Genomic DNA, 24657 nt, shown 5'->3' on the forward strand with positions numbered 1-24657 from the left:
TGAAGTAAAACTGTCTTTATAGTTTTGGGGGAATTTTGTGGTTCCATTTTGAGGGATAACCTATTTTTTAAAAATTGCTTTCTATAATTTTTCTAAAAGTTTGAGATATTTGCATTTTACACTTTTAAATTCAAGTTTGTTTTAAGGCATCAGGTAAGGATTTATTTTTCTATATATGAATAATGTTTTTTTCCCACTTCTTCTCACTGATGTGCTACTTCTGTCCTAATACGGAGTTTTCACATATAATAGGGTTGATTTCCTTTAAATTTTATTCTTTCAGGCTATTTCTCTGTCTCCATACTTAGTCACCCAGTCTTCATAGCTCTGTAGTGGGTCTTTATATCTGATGATACCTATCGCCCACTTTGTCATTTGCAAAACTCTCAATCCTTCTTGACCCTTTCTCTTTCATAGGGTTTTTAGAATTAGCATGTTGACTCCTGTCAAAAAGTGCTATTCAAATTTTATATAGAATTAATGCTTGTAAGAGTTTATAACCTATAGCAATACAGGTTTTCCTCCATGTGCATATTTGTCAAAATTTTACTCTGCTTATGAGCAAACAAGTTAGCCTGCCACAGTTCAAACTGGTAAAAGAAGCTGGACCCCTAGGTCAGAAACACTGAGCAGTTTATTATTCACAGCTAAAGCAGTAGCCAGAGCAATACCATGTGTGCCAGTTCCCCAGAGCCCGTGGGCTAACATGAGGACAAGACCCACCTCCTCAGATGCTAAGTTGTGTTACATGAGAAGTAGCCTGAGCTCAAGAAAGAACTAGCAAGAAATATGCCCAACTTGTACCTGAAAGTTGCTTGATTTTTGTTTTCTTATTTTTTCACTCTGGGCTTCAAACAAGCTTGTCCTTCATGCTGATAAGATGATGCTCTCTATGTCTTGCACAACTGTTCACAGCCACGCTTGGAACACAAGTGTACCCGTGTGGGGAAGATACTATTGGAGACTTGTGTTCCTGGTGCTGTGAGCATTAACCTTGTCAGTGAAAGTAGAAGCCAGATGACAGTGAAGTAAAGAATAAATTGGAGAAGATGGTCAGTTGATACAGGCAACTATATGAATGCATGTGTAAATTGTGTTCCAGGTGTGCGTTGGTGTGATGTTAGTGGGCCCAACAGGTGGAGGAAAGACTACAGTCCGGAGAATTTTAGAAAATGCATTAATATTGTTGCCAATTGCTGACTTATTGTCAGTTACAGAAAGACAGTCTGCTTCAAAGGTAAATGATCTACTCAATAAACTTTATTTGGTTAGATCCTGGTCAGATTCTGAACTTCAGTTAGTGTTTTATGTTCTCTTTACATAAGTGTTAAGTTTATTGCTAGGAACTTTGTAGTGAACAATCATTATAGTGAGTTCATATCTAAAACTTGTTATTTTCAGTATAAAATAAAATTATTGAACTGTATATTTCATATCTAGATGCCTTACTGTTTAAAAATTGAGTAATCTTCAACATAGAAATGAATTAGTTTTATTTCCAATATTTACATAACTTATGTTCTTATTGATATACTCTCCAAAAACCATGTTAGCTATAAAATTGCTCCTCATTTCCTCTGGAATGCAATTAATGTTTATGCATTTAATACGATGTTTTGTCATGGTTTCTGATAAATTTTTTTATCATGCTTTTGAGATTATTATTCTCCTTTTCTTTCAACTTTTGAACATTGCAGCTTATTAAATGATTTTTGGCATCTACTTTTTAATTTTTATTTGATTAATGTGATTAAGCTATGTTGACACATTTACTATTGTTAAATTATCTTAGGATTCATAGACTAGCTCCTATGTAGTAATGATATATTTTCATTTAGTACAAATTCAAGTAGTGTACTTCAATTACGGTATATAAAGATATATTGCTGGAAATACATTGCATAAGTCTTAAAAGTCAAGTTTTCAGTTTGTGTGTGTGTGTGTTTCAGTTAGGATGAAACATTTTGCTTTAATGTAATTCATGTAGTGGGTCACCATTCTTTTTAAAAATATGTGTTTGTTTGGATGACAGAGTTGCATAGAAAAAGGGAGAGACAGACAGTGGCAGGGAGAAGGGTAGATCTTCCACCTGCTGGTTCACTCTCCAGATGGCTATACTGACTAGAAATGGGTTAGACCAAAGCCAAGAGACAGGAGTCTCATTCCCTGACTCTCACACTGGTGACAGGGGCACAAGTACTTGGTTACTCTCTGCTGCTTTTCCCAGGCTACTATTAGGGATCAAGGTCAGAAGTGAAGCAGCTGGGACGTGGACCAGTACCTACAGGGGATGCCAGCTATATTCCACTATAGTTTTTACATACCTTTTTTTAATGGCAAATGAATATTGAATTCTTTTTTGTATTCTTTTTAAAATATTGCTTTATTTGAGAGAGCTATAGGAAAAGGAGGAGAATCAGAAAGAAAGAGAGAGAGAATCTTCCAACCTCTGGTTCACTCTGAAAATGGCCACAATAGCCAGAGTTGAAGCCAGGAGCTTCCTTCAGGTCTCCCACATGGGTGATAAGGACCCGTTCACTTAGACCATTTTCTGCTGCTTTTCCAGGCCATGAACAGGGAGCTGGAAGGGAAATGGAGCAGCCAGAGATGAACCAGTAGCCACAGAGGACAATAGCATCCCAGGTGGCAGCAGTTACATATCTTCTTTGAGATACATTTGTTCATGTTCTTTATCTGTCTTTAAATAAGGTTCCCTTTTTTTAGTTGTTCAGTTGTAAGAGTCCTTTGCATAGTCTGGGTGTAAAGCTGTTCTCAGACACATGATTTGTAAATACTTCCGTCTGGTCTGTGACCTTTTCCTTTCCTGACCATGCACCTTTGATGCACAAGAGTCATCCTTTTGGAGAAAGCATTTATATATATATTTTTTCTTTGTCACTTATGCTTTAAGTATCAAACCCTAGAATCCATTGAAAAATTTGGTGACTTGAAGATTTTTCTCTTGTTTCCTTTGAAGAGCTTCATAGTTTGAGCTCTTTAACTTATTATTGATTCCCTGTGAATTAATTTTTATTCATGAGCACAATAAGGGGATGTCTTCATTCCTTTGTATGTAGATATGCAGTTTTGGCCCCATTTGTTGGTTCATTCTCTTCCCCCCTCCCCCGGAATGGCCTTGGCATTCTTCTTGATAATCAGTTTGCAACAGAAATTTGGGTTTATTTGTGAGCTTTCTGCTCTATTCCAATACTCTATATTTGGGTACATATGCCAGGATTGGTGATTTTTGATTACTGTATAGCTGTATGATAGGTTTTGGAATTGGGAAGTTCCAACTTTGTTCTACAACTTTTTTTTCTTCATGAGTATTACTTTGGTCATTCAGAATCCCTTGCGAATTTAATGAGAGTTTGAAGATTGACTTTGTTATTGATGCATAAAAGGCTATTGTGAATATGCAACAAGGTGGAGGAATCCACCATGGGGGTAGGGTTGTGGGAGGGGTAGGGGGAATCCCAGTGCCTACAAAACTATATCACATAATACAATGTGATTAACAATAAAAAAAATTTTTTTAAAAATGAGAAAAAAAAGGCTATTGTGATTTTGATTATGAATTCCGTTGAATCCACACATCCTTTTGGGGGGCATTATCGTCTTAACAGTATTAGATTTTCCACAGGATGAACGTAGAATGTCTTTTCATTTTTATAACTTTAATTGCTTTCAGCAGTGTTTTGTAGTTTTCATTACACGAATCTTTCTCCTTTAATTAAATTTACCCCTTGGTATTTTATTCTCTGGATGCTGTTATAAACGAAACTATTTTTTTAAATGTCCTGTTCGTTCTTTGCTGTTGCATAGAATCACAACTGACTTTGTGGTTTTTATCTTGTCCTCTGTCAGCTTGCTGACAGTCATGAAGTGTGTGTGTAAATTCTTGGTAATTTTCTACACAGAGAATACTGTCATGTGTGAATACAGACAGTTGATTCCTTTCCTTTTCCCCATTTGATTGTCAGTTTCTGTTAAGACTCCCCGTCTGTAATATTTTGTTATGACAGCTAAGAAAAAAAATTATATCCTGCATAAGTACAAATCCACCTGTATTGATTTACTAAATTTTACTGCTTTGTGAAAATTGCTATCTTTACAATCTGTCCTTGGCATAAAATGTTTCTCCCAAAGCCCTTTAACCATAACAGTGCAAAACAGTTAAATAGTTGTACTATGCATTAGTGTCTTAAAATTTACATTGGATTTCTCCCAGATTCCCGGCAAAAAAGGGAAAATAGATGTCTGTGTGTTAAATCCAAAGTGTATCACTCTCGATGAACTGTATGGGCGGCTGGACCCTAATACGATGGAGTGGACTGATGGATTGTTGTCAGCAATGATTCGAAGTTATGTTTATGTGAACACTGATCTTGGACCAACTTCAAGAATCTCAGATGTGTCTAATGTAAGTTTAGCATAGCATGTGTATTTTTATTTAATATGGATTAGTTAAGTGCTTATCAAAATTGGTAACAAAACATTAGAAACCCATTGGTATAACAGTAACTTCAACAAATATCAATAATTAAAAGACGAATATTATAATCAAAAATACCAAAGAATTTTAAAATGCTTCTCGTATGTTTGAGTTTATTGTTTATTTATGGTAGCATTGTGTTTTAATTATTCAATTTTTGTTTTCTTTGATTCGCATGTTCTTTTTGATACTTTGAAAGAGTAGTTGTCTAGTTTTATTCTACTTCTAGATATTACTTTTATAGTTTTTTAAGATGTGTTTATCTTTATTGGAAAAGCAGACTTACAAAGAGAGAGAGAGAGAGACAGAAAGATCTTCCATCTGCTGATTCACTCCCCAAATGGCCACAATGGCTGAAGTTGACCCAATGCATCATCAATATTATAGAGATGGTAATTCTTCCTAAATTGTGCTATTGGTTCAATGTAATTTTAAACAAAATCCCATTCAGTTTTGTTAGAACACTTTTGTGAGGTAAAACATACAGATAAAATGTACCCATTCAGAGTATACAATTTAGAGATTCTTGGCATATTTCACATTACTTTCCAACCTTTACATGATATAATTTTTAAATATTATCACCCCAGAGATAAACTTTCTAATCACTAGCTTTCAGTCCCCAATTTCCAAATCCCAGAGTGGCTGTCTTTCCCACAGGAAATGGTTTCACTAAGAACCATTAATCTACTTTGTTACTCTGTAGGTTTCTCTGTTATAATGATCTCTATAACTTGAATCATAATCTATGTTGTTAGTGACCACATGCAGCGTTAGAGAAGATGTGAGAAAGCTGCATTAGACCTTGGTGGAATTGTTACTGTCACAAACTTTTAGAAAGAAACCTAATAGAATCTTTTTTAAAATATGTTGGGGATGGCATTGTGGCCCAGTGGGCTAAGCCACCACTTAAGAAACTAACATCCCAGATCAAAGTACAAGTTCCCATATCAGCTAGTCAGCTTCTGATCCAGCTTCCTGCTGATGCACCTGGGAAAGCAGCAGAAGATGCTGCACGTGCTTAAGTTACTGCTGCCCACATAGCAGGTCCAGATGGAATTCTGGGTCCCTGGCTTTGGCCTGGACCAGTCCTGGTTTGTGTGGCCATTTGAAGTGTGAAAATCTCCTCCCCACTCCTTTTGTTTTTTGGAAATAGACTGTAATGTGACTTGCCTCCCAGTGAAATTGGGAATTAACAGCAACTAGTCATGGTCCATTGCATTCCTAAGGTCAGGGTCAAGGCTGAACACACTTGCTTCATTTCTGTTTTGCACCACCAGCATGATTCTCATGGTTGGTTTTTTCTACTATTTCCCTTGATAGTAAAGGAAACCAATACCAATCAGCTGATGAAATAGTGCTCAGTATAGTTGGAGAGACATTTAACCCTCCTAATTAAAATTAACTATATGAGGACATCAGAATTTCTCAAAGAATACTATGAAGAGCCGCGTATACTACAATCACCTGTAAAGCACATTAAAAATGTAAATCTCTGGATTTCATCCCAAACCTATTTTTTAACGAATCTGTAAGAATGAGGTCTTAGAATCTACAGGTTGGCAAACTTCAGATAATTCTTATGTATCCTAAATTTTGAGAACTGTTGTAAAGGTCTGAGGGGACCCAGTGTGATAGTTCAGTTGGCTGGTTCTCCCCTTGCAACATTGGGGTCCCATGTGGGCATCAGTTCATGTTCAGCTGCTCCACTTCCCATCTGGCTCCCTGCTGGTGGCCTGTGTGGGTAGCAGGGGATGGCCCAAAGCTTTGGGATGCAGCCCCAGTGTGTGAGACACTCAAGAAGTTCCTGACTCTTGGCTCAAATCCAGCTGCTGTGGCCATTTGGATAGTGAATCAGGATGGAAGATCTTTCTGTCTCTCTCTGGATCTGTCTTTCCAGTAAAAATAAATAAATCTTCTTAAATAAATAAAAGGTCTAGGAAAAATATGCACCGGATGTCATTGGTAGTTGGTAGCTGTCTCCAGGTGGTAGGAATTCGGAAAACTTTTGATTTCTTCTTTGTCTTTGGTTATGTTATTTGAACCTGTGCTTTCTTTGCAGGGGTAAAATACCAAAAATGGGTTTTTAAAGCAGATGAACCATCACAACTCAGTACATTATATGATGCTGGCTATGTGTTTTCAGCTATTGGACATTTTTGTCTTTTATATTTTTATTACTCAAGAGAGCATATTTACATGTAGTTATTTGGAGTTGGAAAGTATCACCATCAAGTTAAAAAAAATTAAGCATTATTGATTCTGTGTTTTAGGTTTTCAGGCTGAATTCTTCAGATACAGCAGATATTGATGATGATATTGTGAAGGACATAGAGAAAAATGTTAAAATATCAGAAAGTCACAGTAAGTGTTACCAAACTTCATAAATATGATTAATATAGAAGAAATTTTGAACCCATGTGAATTGCAAATACATATTTAAATACATTTTCAATTAATGATATTCCATCCATCGATAATTTATTTTTCTCATGGGTTTATTTAAACTTTGCATAATATCACCACATATACCTAGTACTAATCAAGCCCTGGAATTTATAAGTGGTCATTGGTTTCTCAAAGAGCCAAAGAGAGGGGCCAGCACTGTGGCATAGTCAACTCCTGAAGCCCCAGTATCCCATACGTGTGCTGATTCAAGTACCAGCTGCTCCGCTTCTGATCCAGCTCCCTGTTAATGGCCTGGCAAAGCAGCGAGATGTCCAAAATGTTTGGACCCCTGCACCCACGCAACAGACCCAGACGATGTTCCTGGCCAGCCATTGTAGTCATTTGAGGAGAGAATGAGCAAATGGAACAGATTCATTCTCTTTCCCCACTCTGCATAGGGAAATGCCTGGTTTCAGTCCAGGTTACCCCATTTCTAATATAGCTTCCTGCTAATGCACACCCTGGCTTACATGCATGGGTCCCTACCACCCATGCAGGAGACACAGAAGGAGTTCTGGGCTCCTGGCTTTAGCCTGGGCCAGCCCTTTCAACTTAAAACACGCAAGATAGAGGAAAGTAGAAAAGAAGAAGGAAGGAGAGAAGAGAAGGCCCCTTCTGCTATGGGAGGACACAGCAAGAAGGTGCCCTTCTGTGAACCAAGCTGATGGCCCTCACTGGCCTGGTACCTTGACCTTGGATTACATGGCCTTCAGAAGTGTGAGGAGTGAAGTTCTGTAGTTTTTAGTTTGCTTTTGTTTGGTTTTGTAGCTTATACAGACTTTAACAGTTTGGAAAAAGTAAATGGGTTTCAATTATGATACATTCTACACTTGCTCAATTTGATTCTCTCAAGGACATCTATTTTCTGTTGCTGTTCTTTAGTGGCAGCACATCTAAAAACTATTACTGAGTGAAAGAGGCCAATTCACAAGAACATTACTATTCAAAAGATAAAAACGTGGCTCTCTTCACTATCCATATTTTGGGATTAATTTTGTCATTAAGCTAATAATGTGTAAACGATGTTTAAACCTCGATTGAGTGTTTACCATGAATATTTGTTCATACTTGGTCAGTATTAGAGGCTACGTATAAACATATTCACCTCTGCCATTTTCTAGACTGTCACTTTCTACCTTGGAAAATATCTTGTAAATGAAAGTAGAAGATGTATAAGATTTTATGGAAAGAAGACTGGGAGTATTTTCAGCTACATTAAGGATACATTTTTCTCTCTAGATTTTGATTGGCAATGGATTGTCTTAGATGGTCCAGTGGACACATTGTGGTTAGAAAATCTGAATTCTGCACTGGACAACACCAGGATGTTGTGCCTAGCTAACAGTGAGAGAATAGCTTTAACTAGTAGGGTAAGAGTGATTTTTGAAGTGGACAGTCTCTCTCAGGCCAGTCCTGCTACTGTCAGCCGGTGTGCAATGGTCTACCTGGTAAGTTTTTAAACTAAATTTCTTTTGAAGAAAATATGTTCTTCAGGATAGTCACCAGTGGTTGTCTCCCTGGAACTTCAAGGCTTTTCTTAACTCTAAGTCATGCTTGCAGTAGACAGACTGGAGTGGGGATGGGAATCACTTTCCCAGTACAGGAAAACTTGCCCTTGGACCTTTTCTTCCTCACTCTTAGAACTTGGGAAGCACATTAGTTGGTAAAGAGATAGAAGACATGACAAAGAATCAACCTATTCTGTGCCCAATGATTACCGCTATGCTATAATCCACTTAACTACAAAGCCATTCCATCCAGGGCTGACTAGCAGGTTAGCAGCTCCTCTCACCATGCACACACCTCTCTACTCAAAAGCCACCATCTGCTTGCTTGTAAGGTGAAAATCACTCCAAAGAATGGTAATGCCTTCAGCTGTTTCCAAATATTTCCCCTTTGGTGAATGATCATTGGAAACTGTATTTGGTAGAGGACCATGGTGAAGAAAAGAATAGTAAGAAGCAGGGGGAACATAGTATGTTTATTTATAAACAGTTATCCTGTACCTTTTCTTAATAGGATCCTGTTGACCTGGGATGGGAGCCTTATGCTAAGTCATGGCTTTTGAAAACGTCTAAAGTTATTGGTCAGTCAGGAGTGGATTGTCTTGAATTCCTGATTAATGGAAGTGTCACCAATGGGCTACAATTTCTTAAGAAACATCGAAAGTTCCAGCCGTATCCTGTCCAGGACGTAACAATTGTCGTAACTCTCTGCAGGATTCTTGATGCCTTCTTTGATTTGATGAATAAAAATGGAGGGTTTGGAGAACGTAAGTTTTTTTTAAGATTTATTTATTTTTATTTTAACAGATTTTACAGAAAGAGAGACAGTTCTTGCATCCACTGGTTCACTCCCCAAATGGCCACAATGACTGGAGCTGAACCAAAGCTGGGAGCCAGGAGCTGCTTCTGGCTTTCCCACATGGGTGCAGGGTCACAAGGAAACAGGCCATCTTCTGCTGCTTTCCCAGGCCAAAGGCCAAGAGCTAGATCAAGAAGTGGAGCAGCCTGGATATGAACCGGCACCTGTATGGGACGCAGATGCTGGCAACAGAGGATTAGCCTGTTCAGCCACTGTACTTAACCCTGCAGAAAAAAAATTTTTTTTTAGGTTTTATTAGTAGTATATCATAGCTAGTCCATAGCAATTTACCATCTGCTAGTGAATTTTATAAAAGGAAATAAAAGAAGGAAGGCCAAAATTTTTCAGCCTTTTTGTACCCATAACATCTGTACACACAGAGCAAACTGCAAACTATTCATTTTTGAGTGAGTGTAAACGGTCATAGGTGAGTATGGAAGGGTCAGTGTGAAGAACCCTGCAGGATACAGGGGAGGTGTGTCCTTCACCTCCACATCTCTTTCACCAGGTTGAAGCTTGCCAACACAGGCTGCTACTGCGGTCTCTTTAAAGATTTCCTTCTCTGGGATGTGATCTCTTCTGCTCCGACGGGAAAAGCAGAGGACAGTCTTCTCAGTCCCCACAGTGGTATGCAGGTCCCAGCAGTGGCTTGTAGGAGTAATAGCTGTGGGTGTGGAAGCTCTAGGCCTCAGTAACTGGGGTCACAAAAGGGCTTGCCCCAGCATGCTGGAGTGGTCACGTTGGCCACTGGTGGCAGGGGCATAACTGGAGTCAAAGGAGGTCCCAGAATGGGTGAACAAGGGATTGATGAGGGATTTGTCCCAATGGTTGAATCAGAGTACTTGCTTCAAGTCCCAGTTCCTGGAGCCTGCATGGTGGCATATCTGGCTAATCCTCCTCTTGTGGTGCCAGCATCCCATATGGGTGCCATTTTGTGTCCCAGCTGCTCCACATACAATCCAGCTCCCTGTTCATGGCTTAGGAAGGAAGCGGAGGCTGGCCCACATCCCTGGGCTCCTACACCCATGGGATAGAGCCAGAGGAAGCTCCTGGCTCCTGGCTTTGGATCAGCTCAATTCTGACTGTTGTGGCCATTTGAGGGGTGAACCAGTGGATAAAAGGTCTCTCTGTCTCTCCTCTCTCTGGAAAATCTACCTCTCAAAGCTAAATATATCTTTAAAAAATAAAAAGTCCCAGCTCCTTTGGTGCCCATCCAGCTTCCTTTAATGCAAACAGCAGGTGATGGTTCAAGTACTTTGGTGCCTGGCACTAACGTGGGAGACCCAGAGTTAAGTTCCATACGCCTAGCTTTACTGGGGCTCCTCCCTGGCTAATCTAGGCATTTATGAAGTGAACCAGCAGATGGAAGATCCATCTCATTCTTTCCATACCTTTGGATAAAATAAGTTCAGTGGGGGTATAGATGAAGTGTATAAAACCCACTGCTGTGCATGTACCAGGGCAAGAGGAAAAAGTGCCACACAACAGGGGCAGGCAGGGATACCCACATCCCCTGGGGAAATGTACCTGCTTCTGAGGTCCATTGGGCAGGCTCTGCACCTACTGTGCTATACCACCTGTTCTTGAAGTGCAAGGTACTGCTGGGGCTGGGGTGCCAACATCAGGTTTGCTGCTGGATCTAGTTCCTGAGGATACTGGTGTGGAAGAATAGCTGTGGAACCCAAGAGATGGAGATATACAGGATGTTTTTTGCCTTAATCTTTCCTTTTGAATTTTAAAATATTATATACTTCTGTATAATGTATGTCTTTGTATAAAAAATAAAGTAATACAGCAGCATTTAATGGCTTATCTGTAGATTATACAATCATGTGTTAGTTCCTACTTGTAGAGTTCTTTTTCAAATGTTATGCCAGAAGCAGAGCTTTAAGAGAATGAATATTATAAAATATAAATAAGCTAAACGGGAAAATGCATAATCATTTTCTCTTGGTAGAGCCTTAAGGATGTCTACTAAGAGGTGATGTGGGCAGTGAAGATGGGATGGTGGGAATGAGGAAAGATGATTTAGCCTTCCTGGGGTGCCCAGGCTGGATGTTTACTGTGACTTATTTCCTGTTTGAAAACATGCAGCTCTTTTAGGGCTTCACATTACTAGGCTATGCTTATTGTTTCATTTCTAATGTGCATCATATTTGGAAGTAGACATTTGAATGTTTTAAATTAGTTTGCATTTTAGAAAAATAAAGCTTACCAAAAGCAAAATGAAATCAACAGAAGTATACTTCAAATGAAAAGGAATGAACACTAATATTTCTAAGATTATGTCCTGTTCCTCCTTTGCTTAAAAAAAAGCAACTCCCATTATGATGATAACCCCAAGAAAACTTTATGAAACAAAGATGTCCTGTGACAGTGATAGTTCAGTAATTTAACAATGTTAACAGTTATGCCTGCTTAGCCACCTAAATTAACATCAACATCTGTTGTTAATGTGGGGGAAAATGCCCCTTTCTTTTTAAGGTGATGATTTGAATGGCACTTTAAGTAAGAATGCAAGTTCGGCAAATGTTTCTACCAAACTCCAGGATACAGGAAAGAGGTTAGTTCACATTTATTCCACAGATGTGTTTCTGCACCCTGTAGGTGCCTAACCATTAAGCCATGCACAGGAGCTGGGAAAGTAAGCCAGTACAATCTTGGTATTCATAATATCAAAATCCACTCAAATTTATTTTATCCCACCTTACAGTCTTTGTGTAACTAACATGAGCTCATCAAATATGTAGCCTGAGGTTTATGTGAATGTACTTGTCCAACTTCTGTTAAGTATCTGAAAAAGAAATAAAATTGGCTTGAATTTTTTTCATGAATCTGCCACTTATGAGATGTGAACTGCTGAGATGTCTGGGTTTTTTGACAAAACATTTTTAAGCTGTGATTTTCATATGTAGAAAAGTGGTGCAGTAAGGTGATATACTAGGAATCCATAATAGATTCTGATAAAGTGGTATGTGTCCAGTAAATTACAGCTTTGGAAATCACTAGTTCTACAAGTGTGTTTCTTCCATTTTGCATGAAATAAGAGCCCTGTTGAATCCTTCCCACATCTCACTCTGATGCTGAATAGATTCCCACTCTAACCTGTCAGCTTTGCCTTCAAATCCGCTCGCTCACCTGCATTTTGATTGACATCCTAGCCCCACATTCCACACTTTCTTACCTGTGTTATGAGAACAGCCTCCTCCTGGACGTTCCCAATTCTTCCAGTTCTTCTCAATACAGTCCCTAGAGATTACCTTTAATATTTATTAAACAGTGGTTAGCTATGAAAGAATGTTTATCAAATATACATAATTTATAAATGTTACCATTAACATCCACGTGCACACTGTTGAGTTTTTCCTTAGGTCCCTGGTGTATGCAGCTAGATTTTACATCACCTAAAATAGTCTTTATCCTGGACTTGTATTCAGTAACATACCCCCAAGTTTTCTCAGTTTTGTGTATTTTTGAGCAGTTAGTGGAATCACTGTATGATCTCCCATGACGTGCATTTTTGGTTCAGCATGATCTCCCTCCAACTGGTCCACAGTGTGCAGAGCTAATCTGTGTTTTCACTGCTAACAGTCCATTATCATGAAACAGGCATGTCACAGTTCATCTGTTGGTAAAAATTCAGTGTGTTTGCAGTCTCGCGATATTGCAAATAATACTGTGATTAGCATCCTTTGGCCTATTTCCTAGTACTCATATGCAGACTTTGATTTTTAAAAAAGATTTGTTTTTATTGGGAAGTCAGATATACAGAGGAGGAGCACAGAGAGGATTTTCCATCCACTGACTCACTCCTCAAGTGGCTGCAACGGCCAGAGCTGAGTCAATCCAAAGCCAGGAGCCCTGAGCTTTTTCTGGGTCTCTCACGTGGGCACAAGGTCCCAAGGCTTTCGGCTGTCCTTGATTGCTTTCCAGGCCACAAGCAGGGAGCTGGATGGGAAGCAGGGCCACCATGTTAGAACCAGCGCCCATATGGGTTCCTGGCACATGCAAGGCACCACTAGGCTTAGCCACCAGGATACCACCCCAGGCCCAGATATTTGATTTTTTTTTTTTTAGAATGTAAATTGGCATGCCGCCTTCTCATTGACTTTGACCATGTCCTATGACTGACAGATTGAAAGGAACTGAATCTTGACGCATCTTTAAAAGCTCCTGCTGACTCCACAGCAAAGACATCCCTGAACCTCTTCCTCTGACTGTGCTTCCGTAACAATGGATTTTTAAATTTTTTTTCACAATAAAGATTTATAAGCACAGAGGCTCACCCCTCTCTCTCCCACACATCCCCCCCCATAACTTCCTCCCACTATTTGCCCTTAAGTTATCACAACAGCACAGCCACTCAGTTCACCATGAGAAGCTTAACTTTCAGATATATAAATGTATCATTATATGGCAAGGAATTTTCCAGTTCTTCAGAATATTCACGGTCCCTTAACCTCTTGACTCACATATCCCTTCTACTCAAAATACTATCTCTCCTAATTTTGTCAGTCATTCTCAGGGTCTCAGTTTATCTGTTGTTTCTTTAAAGAGGCCTTCTCTGACTCCCACAAGCTAACTCTCCCTGCTGGTCACTTGATCTTCATTTGTTGCTGTTAACATGATTGTGGGTTCATTTTCCTGTGCTATTTTCAAAAAGGATTATGTCTGGTTCAGAGCAAGAAAACATGTAAGAGGCATTCAATAAATACTGAAGGAACTACTGCCATGTGGCTAGAATTTTTAGATTGTGCATAGTATCTTAATTATTCATCATTAATTTCCATCCCATTATGCATTTTTAGTTTTCTTATAACTTGCAATGATTTTTATGATAGCGTTAAATCCTGAACTATGCAGTGTATCTTGCAATCAGTGCCAGATGTCCTATTCAGGGCCCATCTACCCTGTCGCTCACTGTACATCATGGTCCCATGTGTCTGTGATGACCTGGGTTGACCCAAACTGGAGAACACTCTTCCCAGAGTAACACTGCCTGCTTGGGTGAGGTTAACCTGAGCTGACCTCCAGGACTTGGTTGAGAAGAATACAGAGCAACTAGCCCCACACTTCCATCTTTCTATGTGAAGTGAATTAGAAGATGGTCTTGCAAAATGTAAGTAAACTCTCAGTTAATAAGTTGACTTAAAAGTGAGACACACATACATTAAAGTTATGTGTACATATATTAAGTAAAAGTACATTATAAATTTATATATACAAATGGTAAAATATTAAAGATATATTAAATAGAAACTACTAATTCCTTGCATATGTGGTACTTTAGAAATACTAACAACATGTATTTTCAATAATAACCATTAACAAAGGAAAATTATACATTAACTAAAACTTTTATGTCAGTACCTACCTGTAATTATAATTGTTAGTGATGGAACTTGGACAAGATATTGAAATAAATCACTAACCTACTTTCTGAAACTCTGAACCTTCACCCTTCTGTATGTATCAACCTCAGGAAATACAGCGTTTGGTACCTGGAGAAAAACCCTGATAAGTTAGCTGTCATGATTCAGAAACTGTTCGTGTTTGCATTTACTTGGGCGTTTGGAGGAACTTTGAAACGTGAGGATGAGCATGAAGAGGATGAACTGTTTTGTTCCACTTCCGAACCTGATTCTCTTGCAGGAGTAACCTATGATTTTAACAAATTCGTGCATGAAGTGTTTGAAAACAATTCACAGATAAGTAAGTTCTTGGCAGAGGGGAATCGTGATAATCTTTACTTTAAAATTTTAATTTCAAAACCCTGGATTTGTATTGATGAGGTCCATATTTTAACATATGAAGATTAAAGGTTGAAAAAAATACTAGGTACATCCAGTATCCTCACTCCACTGAAAAAGAGACTGAAAAAAAATGATTCTATTTGTTTGAAGAAGCTGAAATGCTAGTTCAGACAGGGACTAGCTGAAATGCTAGTTCAGCACCGTGAGTGCCACCAAGCTGAGCCCATTATCTGTACCCCTATCTGTGCACCTGTATTCTCTAGACCACAGTGTACAGGACTTCTGTAGAAGAGTAATATAGTCCATTTTCTAAATTCTGTGCTAAGCCTTAGCATTTAAGCTTTTCAAATCAGTTCTAACAAATGGAATCTATCCTAAAATACTCTGATGCAGTGAGCTTACCCACTTGGCTGTTACTGGTTTAAGGAACTTGGGGCAGATAAAGAGATTTTTAGATGCAGGAACTAAGAGACAAAATATTGAACATGGATGTATTTAGAACCTGTTAAATAAAGATGAGAGCTAAAAACATGATACTAAAAGAACAAATCACAGTGGTTTGTCTTTTGCAACTCCTAAAATATCCTCTTGAAGTTCTTTGTAAGAAGTTTCATCTAAAATATTTGAATGGAAACATTTTTATGTTATTTCCTATGGAAATTAACTTGTAGGATAGAAACTGCTGGAGAAACCTGTAGCCATCGCAAGCCCTGAGCCCAGTTGGGGTGGTCCATGGAATCTATGTTGCTACATTGCCCCAGAAAAGGAACCCATTCTACACGATGGTAGGCACCTGTTGTGCAATGCCATCTTGAGACCCAGCCCATGCAGCATCCTGGAAGCAGTTTGTCAGTTGCTGGTCATGCAGGCCCATGAACCAACCCTCCAGGGCCTCTGGAAGTAGCCAAACAGGCCACCTTGAGTGCCTTCATCCCATGGAGGGTCCCCAGCAGTACAGGGGCAATGCCACCTAAAGCTGGCCCCAGGAAGAATATGGGCAGGTCTTTGAGCCAGTCAGTTGCCAAAGTCTTGGGGAAGCTGACTGTGGCTGTGCACGTCCTCCTGACTTGTCAAGCCATCACTCCGGGGAAGTTTGGCTTGCTCTGGCCCAGAGAAACAATACTTCCCAGTCTCCTGCAATGATAGGCAATTCTTCCTGAGTGGGTTGGAAGCCCCCAGTGAAGTAAACGAATAGTCCTCCCCTCCCATGCTTTCCACAGTAGCCCTGCCCCTACGCAGCGCAACCTGGTAGGCTCCAGGCTTCCAATGTCCTGCCAGCATACCACACCTGCATGGACACTCAGAGTGGTCCTTCCTCCCACCTCCCATGTTTTCTGTAGAAAATAATGAGCACCCTATACCTGAGCTGGGCACATCATGCCCGGAGAAGCTGCTCTGCCTATGAGATTCTGCATGACAGCTGATAGAGCAATGCTACAAACACCTGCAGGTAGGCCAGTGATGCATCCACAAGTCTTGCTGCTGTGCCTCCCTGGCTCTGAATTAAAAATGGAAACAAAACATCATCCTAAACCAGTAGAAGAAGCCAAAGCAGTTTAAATTTATCATCTGCTGTGTGTTGTAGTCCCTCCCTATTGTATCAGTGCCTATGTCTCCCTTCAGGTCTAACATCTGCCTTATACAGTTGAATTCTCCAGTGTTGAGTGCACTCATATACACATTAGTAGTTATTTAATTGGTCACTTTATCATTACATTGTGAACTTTATCTCTTTTGATAATTGTTCATCTAAAATCTCTGTTCTCTAAGTGTAGTGATTCCTGCTCTTTTGGCTGCCATGTGCTCACCCTTTTCCCTCCCTGGCATCCCTTTGCCTTTATGTGTGGCTTTGCCAGTGGGTGAGTTCCTTATAGGTATCGTATCAGTGGGTCTTGCTTTGATCAATGTATTTGGTTGAAGTATTTCAGTGGGGAATTTACTCATTTCACATTCAAGATTATCATTAAGTGAAGGCATACTCCTGTAATTTTGCTAGGTATTTTTTTTCTGCTGTTTTGTATATATTTTATTTCTTCCCCCTTTTCTGTTCCTCTTTGTGGTTTGTTGCTTTTCTGTATTGATAAGATCTAATTTTTCACTTTCTGTTTTGTGTATTGGCTCTGCCACTGAATTGCATGATTTTTTTATGTTTCCTTAAAGGCAGTTGTCATCCTTCTGTTTCTAATGTAAAGTGCCCTCACCTTTCCTTAGAAGGTCTATGGTAATAAATCCACACCTTTGTTGCTTGTCTTGGAAAGATGTTACTTTAATTAAAGGATAGTTTTGCTGGGATGAGAAGTGTGCTGTTTGTCTAATGGGGACTCGCAGACATGCGGCTTGCTGCTGTTTTTAAACTCTCTTGTACTTCTGGCAGTTTGACTGTCATGGACCACAGAGATCACCTTTGCTGGATGCTCTCAGAGCTCCGTTGAGCTTCCTGGGTGTATCAGTCCTTCCCTAAATTGGAATTTTCTGCTATTATTTAATTGATTTCCTATGCCTTTTTGCTTTTCCTTCTGGGAAGCTTGTAAAGCTTTCTTAATTGTGTCCCATAATTCTTGTAGTATTTCTTTATTGTTTCTTCTTCCCTTCCTTTTGTTTCTACCTTTTGTTCTTTTTCTCTCCTTGCTTCTATGTTCCTCTTTTGTCTATTCCCTTCCCTCACATGATGGGTTATTTTTTAAAAACCTGTCTTCAATCTCAGAAAATCTTTTCCATGTTGTGGAGCTCTCATATATATTTTATTTCAATTGCAAATTTAAAACTCTAACAGTGCAACTCAAAATGCAACCAGAAAAGCAAAAATAAACCTAAACCGAAATTATTAGAAAGAAAAAAGTTCAGAGCAGAAATGGATAAATATAGACTTAAAATCTATTTTTAAAAACTACCAAAACAATAAGTTGGTTTTGGGGGGAGTAAGGGAAGCCAAGGGGAGCTTTTAAAAAGAAAAATCACTATTGACAGAAGTTAAACAGAAGGGTAGTACATGCAAGAATCTGGTTTGAAAACACCTCAGACAAAATTTCTTTGGAGATCTCCCCAATCGAAATGCTGGACTCAGAACCCTAACCAAGAAAAGACAGAAGATAGAACAGGTCAATCAACCATCTCAGCTATATGTTGGCAGTGAAATACGGGGCAAATGGAGACTCTATGATGGACTATGTCAACCAGTGGATTCTTCAGCGACCTCATAGTGCTTGGAGTGGCAAGATTGGCAGCAATTCATAACTGATGAACTATCAAAACCACTTGAGCAAGAACCTCGAAGCATCCCCTACATCTGGGACCTGGGGAGGGTTGGAAATCAGGTGGGGCATCTCCCTTAATACCCCCCTTTAAACATGAAGGAAACAATATGGGAATAATAGTGTTACCCACTTTCCTATAGCCCTGGTACCTTTTTAGCTATGTAAAGATTGTAAAAAAAAAAAAAAAAAAAAGTTAAACAGAAGGGAAAGAACTGAGATAGAAAATATTCAAATAAGCAACATTTGGATAGGAATCCATGATCACTTTTCTGGATATAAATAGAATAAATAGTGAAATTTTGCTTTTATACAATTAAATATTTGAAGAGAAAAGGACATGTCTATTTTTTTTTATAGTTGGTTGTACTCTTGGTAAATCCTTACTATTTCTGGCCCAACAATAACATCTTAAGGAGTTCATAAGATTAAGGGAAACATTCCATAGCCACACCGCTTTCTTCTTTGTAGGAATCAACCTACCAGCTGGTGAGCGTTCCATCTTTGGGTATTTTGTGGATATACAGCAGTGTGAATTTGTACCGTGGTCAGATTTAGTTCCTAGTGTTGAGACACCGATTCACAGAGGTAAGGAAAAAAAAAAATGTTTTTTAAATTTTTACTTATAACTTCTCTAAAAGTCTAGACTATTCCGTTTATAACATCTGTGATTTTGAGTACTAATAACTTCCAAGTTTCTGCAAGAATAATTTTAGATATATGTTTACAAAATGCATCTTGAAAAAAATAACTTTTGAATATATTTTGAAAAAATTTGGACCGTGTTTGAGTCAGATATACATAGAGCTGTAGTGTGTTAAATCTTATCTGTGGTAGCAGTTAGCTGATTATCAAGAACTGTCAACATGCATTTTTAAAACAGGAAAGGCATACATGTAAGAACTTAGCCTTGGTGCCCAAGGAAACTGCCAATGAGAAAACAGTAAGCATAATTTAATAAATACCTATATATAGTAATTTTTTTTAATTCTCAATATTTTGCTTCTGCATGTAAAAGGGTTTAAAAATTACAAAAATTTCTAAGTCTGAATTTATTTTGTTTGGGAATACCAAGGTTGTACAATACCTGGCCACAAGAATTATGTCAAACTTCATTAAAAATTTTATTAGAAAGATAACTTTATTTAGGTACACAGATTTGAAATCCATGGTTGTTTCATAATATAAGTTTTTCCATTATGTTATTGATCACCCCTCACATGGATGGAATTCAAAAAATGTGCTAAATGAAGTGTATCTTTTAATTGTATTTTTCACAAACCTTTTAAAGTACTCTGATAGCAGTGGGTGATTATATTTAAAACAACGGCTGAATTGTTGTTTATATGTTAGTGTTAATAATGAGTCCTAGGCCCAGCATAGTAGCCTAGAGACTACATCTTGCATGTGCTGGGATCCATATGGGCACCAGTTCCTGTCCTGGCTGTTCCACTTCTATTCCAGCTCCTTGCTTGTGGCCTGGGAAAGCCGTTGAGGATGGCTGCAAGCCTTAGGACCCTGTACCCATGTGGCAGACCCAGAAAAAGCTCCTGGCTCCCTACTTCAGATCAGCTCAGCTCTGGCCATTGTGGCCACTTGGGGAGTGAGCCAGTGGATGGAAGATCTTTCTGTTTGTCATTCTGTTTGTAGAATCTGCCTTTCCAAATAAATAGATGATTTATTTTTCAATTTTTTTTATTAATTACATTGCATTGTGTGACATAGGCTCTGGGATTCCCCCAACCCTTCCCTGTGTCCTCCCCCCATGGTGGATTCCTCCACCTTGTTGTGGTATTACAGTTCAAATTCAGTCAAGATTCTTTCTTTGCAAACATATACCAAGCATAGAGTCCAGCATCTTATTGTCCAGATAAATTCAACAGTTTCTTGGGGAGACCATCTCTGGTCTGAAGGTAGAGCTGGCAGAATATCATCCCGATCAATTGAAAGCCCCAGCACAACATCAACAACAATTTACAACAACAATTTACAACATAATTGACATGGTATTGAGTAATCAATGTGTTAAAACAATGCAAGTTCTTAACCACATCCTGTGACTACTTCATTGACATTTCAATTTTAATTTATATACAGAACTGGCTGCTGTACACCTTAAAAGGACTATAAGGTACTATTCAGCTGTCCTGTGTCTATTTTCATATTAGAATTTAGCCATTTATAGTGTTGAAGCATAATTTTGCTGAACTTGGCAGATTTTAGGACAGTCTAAACTGGCTTATAACTCTAACAAGAAATACGTCAACAGTTGAGGTGGAGAACAGTTTTAGGAGGGGTGTGCAGAGAAATCTTCAATACCCTAGTGAGGAGTAACTAATCTTTGTGTCCTACCTAGTAAGGTATATGTGGATCCACGCTGACCGTTTCCTGTGTGGTTCTAAGCTTTCCTTGTATTTCTCTGTTTAAAAATAGATGATTTTGTTAAATGAGTCCATTTTGTCCTTAGTTGTTGCCGCTACGTAGAAAGAGCGCAGATGAGTTCTGTTTGCATGCAACTCAGCCTCTTAGTGTACAACACCTACGAAAAACAGACAGGTTTTCTACAAATCCAAAATGCTTTTCCTCTGATTGCCATTCACCCTGATCACAGGTAAATGACTAAGCAACTCCTGATCATTCATTCAATCCCAAACTTAAAAAGGGAACTTAAATGTCACAGTCTCACTTCCCCCATGTAAACCTTAATATTTCAGACTGGGCCTCTTAGACATACTTCAAAATCACTTTTGATGAAGGGGTAGGGATTGTTGTTTTTAAAAAAAAAAAAACAGCATTCTTTATTTTAAAAGAATACTGTTAATCTTTTATTATAAAGAGATGTTTTGAAGCTCACTAGATATTAAGTTATTTATTCAGTGCAGACATAGCCAGATAGTCAAAAGCACAAACCTTAATCATTGTATGGGGATGTAAAGAGATTAATAATAAATGGTTATTTATCCAATACTAATCCACAATTCTACATGTGTATTTGTGAGAAATTATGTATTTTACATAAGCTCTGCTTTTTTAAAAAACAATAAAGGTTAGGAAACACGACAGATGTGCAGTACTGTAGCCCTGGTGAAAAACTTAGAGTACATTCATTAAACAGAGCAGTAGTAATCAGATGAGAACTTTCACAGGAGAATTCTTAGAAAAGGATCTTTGCAGTTCGTTACTTTGTTTTTAAACTGCCGAACAATAGTATGAGAACTAGATGGCTAGGCTACAGGAATAAGGAAAAGACTAGTCATCATGTTAGATGCTTTTGAATTTTGTACCAAATGAATGTATGAGTGTTTGACAAATATTTTTGCTTAAAGAAAAAGAATAAGGGATAACATTTGGCCTATTTATTAAGATGCTGGTTAAGGGACCAGTGCTGTGGAACAGCATTTTAAGCTGGCACCAGTGAAACATTGCAACATCGCACGTGGATGCTGCTGCACTTCCAATCCAGCCTCCTGGTAATGCCGGCTGGAAAAGCAGCCGGAAGATGGTCAAAGTGCTTAGGCCCCCTAAAGCTCACGTGAGAGAGACAGCTGAAGCGCCTGACTTTGGTCTGGCCCAGCGCTGGCCATCAAGAGTATTTGGGGAGTTAACCAGTGCCTGAAAGATCTGTCTCTGTGTATGTGCTGCTTTTTCTCTTTGTCACTCACTCACTCACTCACTCCTTCACTCTGCCTTTCTAATAAATATTTTTTTGAAACTTCCCATTTTCTGCAGCTCCCAATAGGCTAATGTCAACTTACTTACCTTAGCAAGAGTACCTGGATTCTAGTCCCAGCTGTAATACTGCAACAAGGTGGAGGAATCCACCATGGGAGGAGGGCATGGGGAGGGGTTAGGGAAATCCCAGAGCCTATGAAACTGTGTCACATAATGCAATGTAATTAATAATAATTTAAACAATCTTATCAAACGAAGATAAAAAGGAGTGGTATTAAAAAAAAGCGTGAAGTTGCCTTACAGTGGACAGAAGCATGTAGTGGCAGCCTCACCCAGACAGGATGCTGTGACAGGGCAGTGAGATCAGCAGAGGTTACAAACACAGAGAACTATTGTTGAATTACCGCTTTGTGTTTAAATTACTGCATAGTGTGCAGGTTTCTTCAGAGTATGAGCGCCTACACAATTAGATATGTTTCTTGGCCACGTGAAAGTTTCAACACAATTTTTTTTTGTAGCAGGAACTTCATTACTAACTGATCTGCAACAATCAAGTGATAACTTCCTGAAGAAGATGGAGAATGGAGCGAGCATCCGTTACACTGCGACCAGAGACACGACGTGCCTTTCCTTCCTCATGAGCATGCTTTTGAAGAACTCCTACCCCGTCCTCCTCACAGGTAGTGACAGCATCTGATGTTAGGAGAATTTCAGCATTAGGAAGCAGTCTAGGAGTTATGTAGTCTAAGCGTTTTACAAAAATTGGCCCTGAAAAGTTTTGCTGACAAGAAAAATTTGTCTTCTCACCAGCAGTATATGAATGCCCACTTCCTGCACAGGTTTGCAAATACAACATGTTTTAAATCTTCTTCCTTTCATTACCTTCAGGAAGGTTCTGGAAGGAGAGCCATTGGCTTATGGTCTGGCCTTGATAGCCAGTGGGTTGTGATCCTTCGAGGATCATTTACAACAGCATTGATTGATCTAATTAAATTTATTTGCGTAATTCCTTAACCCAGTGTTAACATTTTTAAACATTTTTTTCCATTCCCAGGAGAGTAATTCAGTTTAGTGCCTACTCCTTTGTAACCCTTATTCCAACCCAATGACTACTTCTTCCGATTTTCTAAGTTGCGCTGAGTGTCACCACAGTGCTGTATGCAGACACTACAGGCATTGTGTTTGTCTCAAAGAATCCATCTGTTGCCTCTGATTTGGTCTAAGAACCTTCTCTCTTTTACTTTAGTGTGTAATGAGTTGTAAACTCATGAGACCCCATTCAACTTCATAAATAAGTTGATCATCAATTTTTCTCTTAGATCATGTTGGCAAAAATTTTCAAGTAATTCCATTTCACATAGTGTTCTATATTACTCTAAAAGCAATGGTTGCTGACAGACTTGAATTAACATTATGTAAACCTAATGGTTAGTTCTCCACCTTTTGTGAGAGGTGCGAATAACTCAGAGGTAATCATATTAACCTCTGAGAGGTTGTCACATTAACTTCCTGATTTGACAACCCTTAATGTTAAAAAGTAGAAAAGCAAAAACTTGTTTTTCAGACAATCTCCTAATGAAGGAAAATGTTATTGATTCACTTTAATAAGTTAACATGTGTCATTTTCATGGAAATAAACCTAATCTCATATGTTTGCCTCCCCCGCACTTAGGAGACTCTGGTGTTGGGAAAACCGCTACTGTTAACCAGATGCTTGGAAAGCTGGGGAGCCCAGGAGCATTTTATATAAAATACGGGTCAATTTTAGGAAATGTCCTATTACATAGTGAAATTAAGAAGTCAAGGTTGGTTTGTATGTACTAAACTCTAAATTTGAATGCTTTCTTGAACATATTTATGCATTTTCTTAAAGAAGCAAATCTGCTTTGGAAAAGGGTAGAAGTATTCAAAAGAGGAGACAAGAAGAAAAACTTTCTCCCCTATGTCTCCCTTGTTTTATTGAATTTTTAAATTTTTAATAAATAGTATATAGCAATAATCTGTGCTATCATGTAAAATATATACAGTATAGAATTATTATTATATCAGCTGCTTGGCATATTCATCACCTCACATATTTGTCATCTTTTATAATGAGAATGTTTGTAATTATCCCTGTAGCAATTTTGCAATCTATAATATCCCATTAACTATATTCACCAAACTGTGCAGTAGGTGAAAGCACGTTTCTGCTCTTTCACCTGACACACTGTACCCGTTGTACCCATTGGCACACATCTCCCCAGTCCTCCCACCTTTCCCCCTCTCCTGGCCAGCACTGTTCGATTCCCTGCTTCTAGGCGTTAGGCTTTTCTGGATTCCATGTGTGATGGTCTTACAGCATTTCTCATTGTAGCCGGTATAATTACCCTTTAGAAAAATGTCTTCCAAATTATTTTATGATGCCACAATATGATGACATTTCCTTTTTTTGAGGTTGAATAATGTTACATTACACACATGTGTATACACATGCATACACACAAAATGCACAGTATGTTCTGTTTATTTGTTGGTAACCATTTGATGGATTCTGGAACTTGACTATTGCAACCAGTACTGCACTGAATATGGGAGCTCAGTTGTCTGAAATGCTGATTTCAGTTCTTTTGGCGATATACCCAGAGTTGAGGTTGCGAATCATCAGTTTCACTTTTAGTTTTCTCAGAACCCT

The 24657-nt window shown here is 38.7% G+C and overlaps 1 protein-coding gene across 1 annotated transcript in view; it reads left to right on the plus strand.

Moving 5' to 3' along the window:
• Window positions 1-24657, plus strand: part of LOC121167455 (dynein heavy chain 14, axonemal-like) — a 404109-nt gene that overhangs the window by 303064 nt on the left and 76388 nt on the right. Inside the window, exons 37-47 of the mRNA XM_040996873.1 lie at window positions 1103-1237; window positions 4232-4423; window positions 6769-6859; window positions 8183-8391; window positions 8963-9215; window positions 11792-11870; window positions 14790-15019; window positions 18783-18899; window positions 22505-22663; window positions 23656-23788; window positions 24156-24158. Of these exons, the coding sequence (XP_040852807.1) occupies window positions 1103-1237; window positions 4232-4423; window positions 6769-6859; window positions 8183-8391; window positions 8963-9215; window positions 11792-11870; window positions 14790-15019; window positions 18783-18899; window positions 22505-22663; window positions 23656-23788; window positions 24156-24158 (1601 nt within the window). The remainder of the gene's footprint in view (window positions 1-1102; window positions 1238-4231; window positions 4424-6768; window positions 6860-8182; window positions 8392-8962; window positions 9216-11791; window positions 11871-14789; window positions 15020-18782; window positions 18900-22504; window positions 22664-23655; window positions 23789-24155; window positions 24159-24657) is intronic.

Source organism: Ochotona curzoniae, unplaced genomic scaffold (assembly GCF_017591425.1).
Source record: "Ochotona curzoniae isolate NIBS_2020 unplaced genomic scaffold, NIBS_Ocur_1.0 patch371, whole genome shotgun sequence".
Taxonomy (NCBI): domain Eukaryota; kingdom Metazoa; phylum Chordata; class Mammalia; order Lagomorpha; family Ochotonidae; genus Ochotona; species Ochotona curzoniae.